Source organism: Cygnus olor, chromosome 1 (assembly GCF_009769625.2).
Source record: "Cygnus olor isolate bCygOlo1 chromosome 1, bCygOlo1.pri.v2, whole genome shotgun sequence".
Lineage (NCBI taxonomy): Eukaryota > Metazoa > Chordata > Aves > Anseriformes > Anatidae > Cygnus > Cygnus olor.
The window spans coordinates 197,718,883-197,732,798 of NC_049169.1; the positions used below are offsets into that span (position 1 = coordinate 197,718,883).

At 53.7% G+C, this 13,916-nt stretch overlaps 1 protein-coding gene across 1 annotated transcript; it reads right to left on the reverse strand.

The window, feature by feature from the left end:
* Positions 1 to 2,145: 2,145 nt before the first annotated feature.
* On the reverse strand, positions 2,146 to 12,924 carry ENDOD1 (endonuclease domain containing 1). Its single transcript, XM_040544209.1, has 2 exons — positions 11,512 to 12,924; positions 2,146 to 5,341 (listed from the first exon to the last, which is right to left on the reverse strand). The coding sequence occupies exons 1-2, from the start codon at positions 11,854 to 11,856 to the stop codon at positions 4,208 to 4,210; spliced, it is 1,479 nt and encodes a 492-aa protein (XP_040400143.1). The 5' UTR covers positions 11,857 to 12,924; the 3' UTR covers positions 2,146 to 4,207.
* Positions 12,925 to 13,916: the final 992 nt, after the last annotated feature.

Genomic DNA, 13,916 nt, shown 5'->3' on the forward strand with positions numbered 1-13,916 from the left:
ATCAGCACCGAGCAGAGACCACTTCTCAGTCATTACTGCTCACTTTTTAGCTACTATCCACTGGGTCTGAAACATCCCACCCGTCTGCTGTCCTTCCCCTTGGAGCAAGGAGCTCCTGCTGCTCCCCCAGCCCACCCACTGGCTCTGGTCCCCAACCATTTCTACCAGCAGGCTCCAGGAGGTTCGGAAACACCTACACTATCACAGCAGAAAACACACAGTGACATCTGCCCTAAATACCGTTCTCCACCATGTTAAATCAATTTAAAACATGAATTTATCAATAAGATAAATTATCAACGGCAGAACTTGAAGCTTCAGCTTTGCAGGTGACCTTGCTGCTGGCCCTGGGGATATGCCGGGCTGGGCTCTGTTCACAAGAGCAGGGTGGAAAAGGTTATCTGCCTCTCAGGAAAATGGTCACAATTTCAGCACTTTTGGAAAGGAAACAGGTTTTTTCACACTTAAAAATGGAAGAAAATGAGAGAGAAGGTAAGGTGGGCACCCCTCTGGGCTGGAGACAGCCATGTTCACATGCCAGGCTTGCCTTTAGGCAGGAGAGAGTGCTCAACGTCCACATCTACACTTCAAATCCAGACCGCGCGCTGCTCTCGGATGTTTCTGGTCCTTCTTCCAAGCTGGACCTGAAACGCCTTTTCCACTAGAAAAGACAAATTGCTGTGAAAAAAAAAAAAAAAAATATATATATATATATATATAATATATATCCTGTTTGATAAATCATCCCTTTCTGACAATCTATTTCCCTGGAGATTTTCCAGCCAGCTGCAACACTAACGCCACTGGGAAACCTGCAGGCCTTTCTGCTTGGCTGAAAACACCATTTCTGCTGAAATCAGTGGCAGATGTTACCCAGTGTGAGACACGTTCGCGAATCAAAGCAGGTCCGAGGCTGTGCAGAGGAGAGAAATCACGCCGTGCCAATTGTGGGGTATCGCAATCGCGCACACCGCAGGCACGCCTTGCACTTTATGCTCCCAGGCAATCCTTCCTGGCCAAACAAGTTATGCTTGTAGGTATTTTCCGATACCTTTTTCATTTGCTGGCACTGCCTAAGCTGGAGAGAGAACTTGTGAACAAGCAGGGCTCGGTTCCCGCTCGGTTCCCTTCTGAGCTGCAGCAGCCCCTGTCTGCAGAGGAAGCACTGGAGGTCTGTGCAGAGACGAGCAGCTCCAAAATGTACAATGGCACCAAGGTGGGACTGGGAGGACCTGAGCCCAGTGCTGGGGGCTGTGAGTCGTGCTGCCAGGGCTGCTGTGCTTATAGGGCATGGCTCATTTCTCTGGGCCCAACCCCAGAGCGAAGATAACTGCGGTAAGGGTCACCTTGGGGTGCGCAGAAGCTCCTGTGCTGAAGGGCTGGGTGATCTGGTTGAGGCGAGATCATTTCACATCACCTTCCCTGTCCTGTGAGTGACTCCCAGCCCGTAATCATCCCCGTAAAGATAAGGAGGGTCAGCCCTTTGCCTCCTGGTCCACCTGTGGCTGAGGGCTCCTCTTCTGTGCACTGAAGCATCTGCGCTAAGCAGGTGCCCACACCTCGCTTACTCACCCCCGGCTTTCCGTGGCCGGTGGAGGAGAGCAGCTACTCCTAGGGGGTAACAGGTCTTCTTCTAAAGATCTGCTCATACTGGCCAAGTAAGCAGCATCCCACAAAAGTGAGTTTTTCTCCCTACCAGCTGCAAAACAGCCAAGGTGACCTGCCCAGGTGCAGCCACTGAGGACCAGTCTCCCCCTTTTCTTCTGCTGCCGCAAGCCCCAGCCAACGTGGGCAGAGGGAGCCACTCGCCACGCAGATCCTGCCCCTGTTCCTGCACGTGGAAAGCTCCTTTCCTGCTCCTGTCCTGTCCCACCTCATGCCAACCTGTCTGAGCACACAGCTCCTTTGGCACATACAGAGCTGAATCTGTCGCCTGCAACCCCCAGCTCTTACCTACATACTCCGTAGCCTAACGAATGCGTTTTTGAAAATGCAAAGGTGTTTTAAAAGTAGAAAAGGGCCATTAATATCAGATGTCAGGCCTTAACAAAGAGCAACTATGCTGCTCTTACTTTCCTGATTAGCCAGAGCTCGCTGGGCTGCATTATCTTGTTTGCAACTGGGACAGAAATGTGATACCAGTCCTTCTTTGGAAAAGTAACTTTTATTTTGTTAAAGCCATACATTTCCTAGGACAGAGTAAAGCTCACAAGCCATAAATCATGCCCAGATAAGAATAATCTGAAGCAATAGTCTGTAGCAGGATGTTGCTTGTTCTGTAACAATTACTGGGTGTTTCAGGCAGATTTCCCACTGCCTGCTCAGACATGCAGCAGAGAAGAAAAACGACCTGTGCTGGTTAGGGTTCGTCACGGTTGAAATCTGAGCGTGTTCAGACCGTTTTAAAACAGCCCCGCGTCGGCTCAAATCCTCCGGTGCTGCAGCCTCCTGGGTGGAAGGGGCTGCCCGCCCCGCAACCAGGCTGCAGCGCGGAGACGTGCCCGTGGGCTGGCCTGAACCTCGCTGGGCTGGGTGGCAATGGTGGTGGAGATGTGGCTACGCCGACGTCCCGGTGTGCTGGGCATCGCCCTCGCGCCAGGCACGGCTCGGGCAGGCCACAGGCCATGCATAAGGCACGAGAGGGGCACGTGGGGGGGCAGCTTGGGTTGCGTTTGCGTGTTAGATGCGGAGTTGGGTCTGGATGCAGGGCGGGTTGCTGCCTCTCTGCCGGGAGCTGCGGCCGTGCCCCTTGAATCCAAATCCCTCTAGTGACAGATTCAAGACGAAGGAGGGATTTGTCAAATATTGCTGACTTTACCTGATTAGACCCTGATCAGCACAAAAAAGTTGCCTTTCCTCGTGAAGGAAGCCAGCGCCGCTTGCCGGGAGGCCACCTTTCCTCCTTAAAGCAATCCTTTCGTGGGGTGCTTGGAGGGGGCGATGACGAGTTGTCCTCTGCCCCCAGCCACCTTAGGGGGGGAGAAATCCTTCACTCAGAGGGCAGTGAGGCCCTGGCCCAGGCTGCCCAGAGAAGCTGTGGATGCCCCATCCCTGGAGGTGCTCAAGGCCAGGCTGGATGGGGCTTTGGGCAACAAGCTGCAAAACTCCCCCCATGCTCCCTGCTCATCGCCTGTCCCATGTTCCCCAGGTGCCTTTTGGAAAGGACATCACCGCTGCCACCGAGCCAGGCTGCTGAGAAATGCAGAGCCACTTTTCTTCTGTCCTGCAGAAAAGCACGGGAGGACCACTTTCTCCATCTGAGCTGGACTTTCACAACACGCCTAAGCAGGATAGCCACAACATTTCCAATTCCCCGCCTGGGCACAATCCTGCAGCACGGAGGTGTTGTTGTGTGTTGGATGAACTGATAGCCCTGAACAGAGGCAGGACAGGCTGGTCACTGACAGATGGGGTTGACTCAAAGCCAAAATGATGACCCACGAGGTTCTACCAGGCTTTGGAGCCCAGCGGCCAGGGCGAGGAATTGGGGCTGAGATCTTCAGTGGTCACCAGGGAGCGAGGAACAGCTCTGGGGAAGAGAGCTTGGTATGGCGAAGGGGAAATGTTTTCCCCCTGTAGGAAAGAACTAGAAGCTGGTGTTTCCTCACAGCAAGATCCGCATGGTTTCAGCTGCCTTGAAGGGCCAAGGCCCAGGAGCTACGAAGCACACCCAGCCAAATTCCTCCTTGGGCTCCACCGACAGGACCCAGAGAAGCGAGCAGTGCGACCAGCAGCAGGACCCAGCCCCCTTCCCTCCCCGCTGCCCAACCCCTAACCCCTGCACCCTGCTCTCCTTTTCCCTTCTGCAGGCTTCAGAAACTGAATTCCTCCCCAGACGAGAACCTCCACCCCACGGGATGTGCTTCTGCAGGGGCGCATAAGTCTCGGTGCTATCTCAGTGGGAAAGCAACAGCCTCGTGCCACGCTTAGAGAGCATCCCCCAGAGGAAGCAGCTTGGTATCTGCAAACCACAGAAACTTTGTGACCCGCACCGACAGGATCCGAATGCTTTAAAATAGACAGAGTTTGAGTTGCAGTGGTGGTGTCCCCTGACAAAGTTACCTCAGCCCTCCCTGTTACTCCCCGGTTGGTTCATTATTATTAACGTCACTACAATAAATACCAGAACGAAATTGACAGCGTTTGGCCACGTATCTTAAAGCTCCTCTTTCACTTTATGTCTTTGCAGCCTTGATTTCTACCCCCGTCAGTCACCTGAGGAGCCTTTAGGGACAAACCGTTTGGCTATGTGGCTAGCCACGTAATAAAAGCCGTGCAGAAGAGTGGCTGTGGCATCAACGGCCAGCGAGAAGGTGCCACCGATCCCGGCGGCCAGGTCTTTGAGGACAGAGGGGATGGCACAGATGGAGTAGTACGGGAAAGCAGCGAGGTGGAGGACAAACCCCACGGGGATGCGCAGAATCCTGTAGGTGAGGAACGCCACGTCTTGAACGATTTCCAGAAAGCCCAGGAAGATGTTGGTGACAACCCTTCCCAAGTCGTAGGGGATGCCGATGAGCACCATGCTGATGGCTTTGAGGTAGGACACCACCCCGTTCCACAGGCTGTAGACTCCGTCCAGAACAGTGCTGCCAACCCGCTTGATAACAAGCCACAGGAAATAAAACGTATATTTCACCAGCTCCACAAACAGGTAGATGAGGAGTTCCAGAAGTTTGATGAAAGGGGTGGCAATGATGCCAGCCACTTTTCTCACCAAGCCACTCTCCTTGGATTCCTGGTTTTCATTCGTTCCTACTTGTCCCCCGGACCGGATCTGACCGACAGCTTGCAGTATTGCTTCCACTTTCTCCTTGTTTTTGGTGTCTTCTCCACAGTTGCCCTTGAAGAGGTCAACCCCTGCTAGGAGCTGCTTCTCCAGCTCGCCCACCGTGAGGTCTGCCAAACTGTTTTCATCGCTGATTTTTTTCACCAGCCCTAGAGACCACCCCTCCGCAGCGTCACAGCACGCTGCCAGCCACAGCGCCTCGGGCACCGACACCTTGCCTTTGACCCGGACGCTGGAAGGAATCGCACCCGCAAGGAGATACAGATGGTCCTTCTTGGAACAGTGAGGGGCCAGGGCTTGCTCCACCACCCTCCCGATGTCTCTGTGCCAGGTTTTGCTCAGAGAGGGACTCAGGGGGACGGCGTTCGTGAGCGTGTAGGTGGCCATCTGGAAGTCTTCCTCGTTGAGCAGGCTGGGGTTCAGCAGCCCTCGCTCGTAACCAGAGCCCACGTAGTCTGAGGTCAGGGCTTGGTTGGCACCAAGGTTGGCCACCGCGCCAACGAGATCAGCTTCGAGCACCATCTCGTGCTGGTCGTTGTCTGGGTCGTCTATCTGAAATGGCAGAGAGAAGAGTTGGTGCGTGCAAGTTGCCTTCCTAAAACACAGTGTAAAATGAGCCTTGAAGTGTCTTTTCCATGAGGGCTGCTACTACGCGCTACGGATCACACCCTGAGATCCTTCCTCATTGTCCTTGCAGCTGCTCAGGGCAGCATACACTGCGCTTCGTTGTCCTGCCAAATGCATTTAGGCAGCCAGGGCTGGTCGCAGCTCTCCAGTCTGGCCTGCAGCACAGGGCAGCCTCCAGCATCTCACCAGCCACCCTCCACTAAGCCTCCAACTTGTGTTGTTTTTTTTCTAGAAGAGATGTTTGGTATGGCTAAGGGAAAACCTGGAAGGGATTTTTAACAGATGGCTTGATTTAGAGCCATGTTCTCACCTCCTAAGGTGGTCACACCTCCAAGCACTGCAGCACTTTTAATTCCAACAAGCCACCCAGAGTCCCAGAACTATCAAATCTGAGCAATGAAGGAAAAAATCCACGACATGTAGGATGCCTAGAGAAGGCATTTACCTCTCTGCACTCATAGAATAGGTCGGACACGGTGGCGGGTGACCTGAATTTCACTGCCTTGACCGCAGACGTGCCAGCGAGCTCAGGGCTTATCATTAGCAGTCTGAACCTCGTCTTTAATGACCTCCCAGCATCACGTGGGCGAGGACACTGTCACCGCAGGTCCTCAGTGGAATCCGTGCTATGTGTCTGTGTCTGTCCTTCCCACCCGCCAGACCCCGAGGCGGTAACAACCCCTCCTGGCGCCTTGCACGCAGCTGGGCCAGGAGGTAATAAGCGGTGGGAGCAGGAGATTTTGGGCACCGCGGCGTGCTCAGGGCTTTCTCAGGTGGCCGCAGCTCTGCCTGCTCCTTAGTCACTCCTCTCGACACCGCAGCCTCTCCAGATTGCCTTTTTCTTCCCCACATTAGAGGGTGAGCGTGCTGGTAGCAACTCAGGGGTGGCAGGCGGGCTCCGGCAGTCACCGCCTCTTGCTGTCTCTGTTTCTGCTCCCAACATTGTGCTGGCCCGATTAAGTTGTTCTCTTTGCTCCTGGCCTCTAGTCTGTTCACTGCACTACATAATACATATTTTGGAGACATATAGGGCAAAAAGTTCATATTCTACCTTGAATCACCCCCATCATCCTTCCTGGTCCCTTGGCTCTCCTGCAGCTGGACAGATGTCCACTACTTACGTCCTTTAAACTTACACGGCGCTGGCACCTTCTCGGTGCCACAGCTCCTGCATCACCTCCCCTGCACTCTGCGCTCAGTGTAGGCAGCCATCCCTCATCCTCGCTGTACAAACCGTGGTTCGGTCGCTTCTCGCATCAGGCAAGCCCCTGCAGGCTGGCCTCAGGGCCGCCTCTGCAGCAGGGCCGGTCACGGTGCCGACACAAGCCGTTTCACAGGGCTGCATTACCCCCGGCTGCCTGCTAGGAGGGTTCTTGCTTCGTTTTGAAACAGCCGATGCTTATTGCTTCGGGACTGGGAGGCTTCCTACGTGCGGATGCACAAGTCTTAGCTTTCTCTGAAGGCAGCACTTAAAAAGCCTTCTGCCTTACTCCGCACCCCTTGCTCAGGCACCACAAGCTCGCCCTAGAGCTTCTGGGCTGCAGCTGGGCAGACGTTTTGCTGCCTTGCACACCACAGGATCACAGGCCCTCCCTGCCACCCTCCCTGTCTCGATAAGATCACAGGGTTGTGCCCCCTTCTGAGCCTAACACCCTTTCAGGGTGAGAACTCTCGTCCCTTCTTGCTCCCATTGCAGTGCTGCAGCCCCTTTCCTGCTCAGGACCCTGCAGCCTTTTTGACAGCCTGAAGGGCATTTAGTCTGTCAAGAAGGGGACGACGAACCAAGGTGCTGTACCCCCAACATGGAGAGCTGAGACCGCTCAGCTCTGCCTCCTTGCAGGGAATCCCAGCCTGCAAGCAGCAGATGGCGTAGACTTGAATTTCTCTGGTGAGGAGCTGATGCATGCATTCCTGGAGGTGCCTATCAAGCAAATATGTGCCCGGTTACCTGTTCGGCTGCAGGGATTTGCACATACCACTGGGATTGTTTGGGCGCAGTTAGGAAAGAACACAAAAAATGTGGCTGTGTGCATGCGTACGGCTCTGACATCACCGCGCGCTGGTGCTTATAATAACTCACAGTGTGGTTTGTAATCACTCACGCATTGCTGAGTGCTTCGTGCCTCCTGTAACTCAGCCCCAAAGGCATGCCGGCTCCTGCGCTGTATCTAACCTGCACGCAAGCTGCCTCTCCTCACTGCTCCAAAAAGCCTTTGGGTTGTGTCGCAGCAAGAGCCTAGCTGTGTCCACGGAGCCGGCCGCAATCCACCTGCTGAAATACCCTGCGAGAGCTCGGGGCAAGATCCAAGCAGACAGTAAACACCTCATTCCCAGGGGGATGTAAAAATAAATTATGCATCCAAGCACCTGTGCAGAATCGAGTCCAAGCACCTATCAATATTAAATGTGCCTCGTAAAGTGGGGGTTGCCATTTTGCAGAAGGGGGTGAACCTCATGCTGAGGGCTCTGTTGCAGGACGCTCATGGGTGGCTCCAGGAGCACCTGCTTCTCTGGATGGTCTGCCAAGGCTGAGAGGAAAGCTCAGATGTAGCTATGGCTGGGTGATGCAAATCCCACCTTGGTCCTCTGGCTGATGGAAATCGTCAATCAGATGGAAACACAAGGCGACTCACCCAGCCTGTCCTATTTTGGGAGAGGAAAAGCAACTCCTGTGTTCTCCATCTCTCTCAAGCCAAGACTCTGACCTGGTCATCCTTCAGAAGACCAAAACATGACAAGGTGAAAGCCACCGTAGTGGCTTGCTCTTAACCCTAACAAGTCAGCAATAGAGCAGGTTTGGGGACCAAAGCCTGGGGGCTTCCCATCAGTGTCCTGCTCATCAGGACACTCCTGGCCTCTCATTTTTCAACAGTCCTGGTTCCTGGATTAATTCACTGTTTCCAGCTGCCAATCAGCACTGGGTGTAGCTGACATTCCTCTTATTTCTCATCCGATGACTACCTCGGTGCTACATTTGGCATTTGTTTCTGGTACACGCATTCCTGAGGAGGTAGGCATACAGGGAGCGAGACAGTGCCCTCACAACATAGATCACGATCTGTTATAAAAACAACAAAAAAAAGCACATGACAACCCTGAGTCACTCACCAGCATGCAGAGAGCATTTTTATAGTGATTTCCTCCTGCTTGCTGTATCGCTGCGTGTGGGTGTGCATGCACACAGAAATAAGCGCATGTCACTGCACAGTTCAGCCTGTTTGTACCCGGCTATCCCTGTCTCAACGAGGAAGTTATGCAGAAAACAGACAGTGTAATCTTTCGGGGCCTTGCTGCAGAGCCCATGTTGTGAAGAGTTCCCTTTAGGGACCAGCTGACCTTTCTTCATTACCTGGCTTAGCCTTGATAGGAATGCACGTGATAAGTACAAAATCTGTTCTCCACTTTCCCCTCCTGCATCAGTGTTGACCTGAGCCTTGCTGCACACCTAAGGCACGGTCCCTCTGAGCCAGAAAGAACACAAGAGCCCTGTCCCACCAGCTGACAGCCTTGTCCCAGCCTTCCTTCCTCCCCCTCCAGCCTTTACCTGGGGGAGTCTGCAGCCCCATAAGGCGTTCAGCATTGAGTTAGCAAGGGACAAGTTCTCCACTACACGCTGTTGATCAAAACCACCATGAAACTGGCTCCCGTGGGGGATTTGGGTAGGCAGGAGGGAGATGATCTTTGCTCTGTCCTCCCTCTTTCCCCAGTAAAGCCACCTGATGTGGCACAGGGGCTTTCAGACACGGGGCTCAGTGATGTCCCCATCCACAGTGCAGCCTCCTGCAAGCTGCCCATACTGGGATCTTTCCTTAGCTTCACCATAGTCCAAGACCATATCTCGTTTCACTCGCTGAGGCTTCTTTCACCTGGAGCTCACTGTTCCCCAGTACAGATCTACATCTTAATCAGGAATCAGACAAGGGAAAATGTGGAGCATCCCTTCAAATGTGCGCCATGGTGTCAGTTAAAGGATGCATTTGTGTCAAAAAAGAACAAAACAAGCAAACAAATTACTCAGAAAACAACAGGAAGGAGGAAGGAGGGAGGTGAGAGAGTCCAGGAGATTTTTTTCTGTTTAGCACAGCTGAGAGCAGCTTGCTCCATGCAAGAAAAGTTCTCAAAGCTCTCAGCTATCTCACACTGTCACTGATCAGCACAGATGAGTGCCAGCTAGGAACATCCCACAGGGCTGTACTGGTGAGAAGCCACAGCAATTCAAGGTAGAATCACAGAATAGAACCACAGAATGGGTTGGCCTGGAAGGGACCTTAAAGCCCGCCCAGCTCCACCCCCCTGCCATGGGCAGGGACACCTCCCACCAGACCAGGTTGCCCAAAGCCCCATCCAGCCTGGCCTTGAGCACCTCCAGGGATGGGGCATCCACAGCTTCTCTGGGCAGCCTGGGCCAGGGCCTCACCACCCTCAGAGTAAAGAATTTCCTCCTTATATCCAATCTAAATCTCCCCTCTTTTAGTTTAAAGCCATTCCCCCCTTTAAAGCCTGCACCCCCTGACCAAGAGTCCCTCCCCAGCTTTCCTGTAGCCCCCCTTAGGTACTGGCAGGCCGCTGTAAGGTCTCCCCAGAGCCTTCTCTTCTCCAGGCTGAACAACCCCAACTCCCTCAGCCTGTCTTCATAGGACGTAGAGCTGAGAAAATTGTTTCTGGGGCTGAGGCAAGTTTTTGAGGCAAGAAACACAAGGTTTGGGGCTCAGGAGCATTAGCAGGGACAACCACAAGGTGGTCAAGGCGTGAGGGCCAGGTGAGCAGGACAAAGGAGGTGCTGGAGAAGCGGGCAGGGAAGGTGCGGTGACAGGACTGCCAGCCGCTGGAAGGCTGCCCGAGCAGGTCAGTGAGTCAGGCCGTGAGGAGCCGGAGGAGGCATGGTGGCCAGAGGTGACGATGGCCCTCAAGGACGCCATCTTGGCCACCTTGCCTCGCTGTCTCCACTCTGACAGCAGTTGCTCACTCGGCTAGGTGCAGTTTGTGCTCTAAAAACTCCTCACCCTTCCTCATCTCCATAACAGCAGTCTGCTAAAATCTATCTTCTGTCTCCAAAGGGCAAGGGGACACCTCTCACAGGCATACGCATGGTGGAAGGAGAGCACACCAGCCTAGCCCTGAGGTGAGTCTGAGGTGAGGACAGGGACACCAGCTCTCAGTCTCCCCTTCCCCTTACCTTCTGGTCCTGGTGTCTCATCACCCAAATGGGGGCCACCAGCATGACAGCCACTCTCCTGGGACAAGGGGGGGGGGGGTCTCCCATCCTGCCTGCATACAGCGCCCACACCCCAGCACCCAGCTCAGCACCCTGCCCTCACCCTGCACCTGCCTCGGCTCTGAGCTCAGCTAGGGTGCTACAAAACAATCACTGCTAGAAATTTTGAAGTGTAGGGAAAAAATAGTTAAGGAAGAGTTCAGGTGAGGCATACTTGTTCCCATAAGGAACCAGCAATTTTTTAAGGGTTTCTTTTAAATATAACAGACTCATGGAGCCGCTTGAACACGGTGAATGCCAGGGGAGACAAACCCCACCGAGGCTGCAGCAACACTCGGGTTGCACCACACACCTGGCTGCGGGACACGGCACCTCCCTTCCCTGCCCAAATCTGCAGCCGAGGCACACTGTAACACTGCGAGTCAAGGTGGTGAGCCACAAGCACACACTTTGTCCGCGCCGTGAGGCTAAACAGCTCTTATCAGCACCGGGATCGGGCTGGCAGCAGAGCAAACTTCAGCTTGGCACTGAGATGTTTAACCCCGTCACCCACCGGCAGTGCCACCCGGCCAGCGAGGCAGGGCAGAGGGACATCTAGCGCAGGGGTGGCTTTCCTTGCCCCCGCGCTGCGTTTCACACCCAAAAGCCTCACAGCTCTCCTGACAAGCTCCGTGGGACCAGGAACTGTTTGTTTCTTCAGTTCCAAGCACTAAAATATCTAAGTTCTGCTCATGGGAAATTAATATCCAAAGGGGGGGGGTCACAAATATCCATGGAGCTCCGGGATCTTTTGTTAAAATCCTCCCCCCTGCTAACAGCTGCACACCAGGAAATGTGCCCAGAAAACATTTGATTTACAGCGAAGGAAACACTGACTTACCTGTGGCTCGACCAGCCAGCTCTCCTCCTCGTTTTGGGCTGCTTTTGTGTATTTAAAAGCTGAATAAAGAGGGATTTTGTCCTTGGTACTGTAGAGAGTTGCAAAGCGCGGCTCCCTGTTGTACTGCTGACAGATTTTCACGTGGAAGGGCTCAGTGAATCCTTCTGGTGGGACTTGTCCGGGGAAAAACACGTTACACTCAGCAAAACCAGCCTCGTCCTCTCCAACGACTCTGCCCTGGGAAAAGCCGGGGAAAACTGAGATGCAAAGCCAAAATAAAATTGACGTCTTCATGGTCCACTCCCTGGAGCTCTCTGTTTGCGCTGGATACGGCGAAGGACCCATGCTCTGCGTCCATGCAACGGCGGAGCCAGAAAGGGTCTGGAATTGGGGTGTAGCGTGCGAGGGAAATGAAATCTGAAACCCGTGGGTCCCTGCGGGGAGCGAGCGCTTCTGCAGGCAGCAGCCGCACCGCCGAATGCCAGCGATGCCTCACCGACACCCGCTGCGGGCACCGCGGTCCCGAGGAGGTGATGCCGGCCAACCCAAAATCATCGGGGCTAATAGGGAGGAGGAGGAGGAAAGCCCTCGGCGGTGCCGGTCGGAAGCTGAGCAGCACCAGCGGGGTGTGGTGTCTGCATTGCAGCACAGTCCCCGGGAGGAATTTTGGCTGACGCAGCCAGAAATCTTCCTGGGGCTGCCAGGGGGGATGCTGCAAAGTCGGATCCACCGCCCAGAAGAAGGTGTGGGCTGCTCTGCCCAGCCACGAGCCTGGCCGAGGGAGTGGGAGGAAGGGAGAGGAGAGGAAAGAGAGAGGCAGCAGGTTACTAATGGTGCTGGGAATGCACTTTGCCCCTTCTTGGGGTGTCTATCATCGCTATTGCTGCCAGCACTGTGCTACACAGGAGCCTGGGAATGGCACTCTCCTGGAGCTGGATGGGGCATCCGAAATCCTCCTGCAGAGCAGCATCAGCACACCTTGGCAGAACCTGCCCTGGGGGAGGCAGAAAGGCAGAGACCCTTGGATCACACGCCCCAGTCACAGCCATCTCTGGATGCCTGACCAAACATAGAACTGACCAAAAAAAAATCTGTCTAAAGGGAATGAAAACACTGCTCAAGTTTACGGTCAGCAGAGCTATCACCTGCCATATACCGGACTTCTTCTGGGCAAAAGGCTGTATTACTTCGGTGACTGGGAAAATTAATGCTCTCACAATAGTGGGGATGGAAAGAAGGCTGCACAGCATTTCCTCAGGGTCAAGAAAATGTGCAGTTTCCCACCCTAGTAGTTAAATATGATCAGATGTATTGCCAACAGCACCTTAAAAATACGAGGTGCTGAAAGCTCACAGGTTGTTTTCAGACAAAGCTGTCTCATATCATTACAGCGATTTCCAAGCAACAGTCCCCACGTTCAATCAGCTCTCAGCTGCAAATGAGGCTATATTGCAAATATAGCCCATATTGTATGTGACGCAACGGGACGGAGGGTTGCTAAAGCTCCTGCCCAAGGTCAGAGAAGGAGCCTGTAAAAGTGCTAAAAATAATCCGGGCTCTAAGACTCTCATTCCTGCACTGGGGGATGACTTAAGTAGCACGGCGAGGAAGTACGTCAGTGCCATTTTTTGTGATGTTATCAGCTGGGGGAGACAGAGGCGGGCTGGACAGGCTGGGGAATGGCAGGAAATGGAGTAAGTGGCTTGTTTGGTTTGCAGGCAGATGCCTGGTCACCCAGCCCTGGCAGAAAGAGTTAGTCATGTGCAGGAAAGATGATGGGAATGAAAACACAGACGCAGCCCAGCCAGAACACAGCAGCTCCAAAGGGCAGGCTGAACATTTCGTTTTCCCGAATGTAAAAAAAAAGCTCCTGGGAAATTGAAAACTGAAGCTAAACCTGAACTATTTGATGTTTATCTGAACTCTGGCTTGCAATTATCAGCAGAAGAAAATATTTTCACACATGCGGTAAGCCCGGTGAAAGTGAGGCAATGCTTTTAAATATCCCACTCCAGGACTGCTCTGCATTATCCCAAGCTAGGCACGGTCCCAAGGCAGTGGAAAGCAGCTTGAGGTGTCTCGAGACGGGCATGACAGCAAGCAGCACGCCGAGCAGATGGATGACTCCCACCAGCAAACAGGGACATCCTGCCTCTCTCCTGGACCTGCACATCTGCCTCCTGCCTCCAAGGGCACCTCAACCTCACCGGGATGCACAGCCCCAGACTGCCTTCCTAGCCTCAAGGGTCCCTTATCTGCTTTTCTGGACCTTTCTTTCCTTTCAGGATGTGAGGCTGGGCTACACCTGCCTTTTTTTCTATCTACCAGCAAATAGGTAGCCCTTGGCTCAGCCCGAAGAGAGCTTGGGATCTCCTTTCCCATGAAGACCATCAATGTGAAACCCA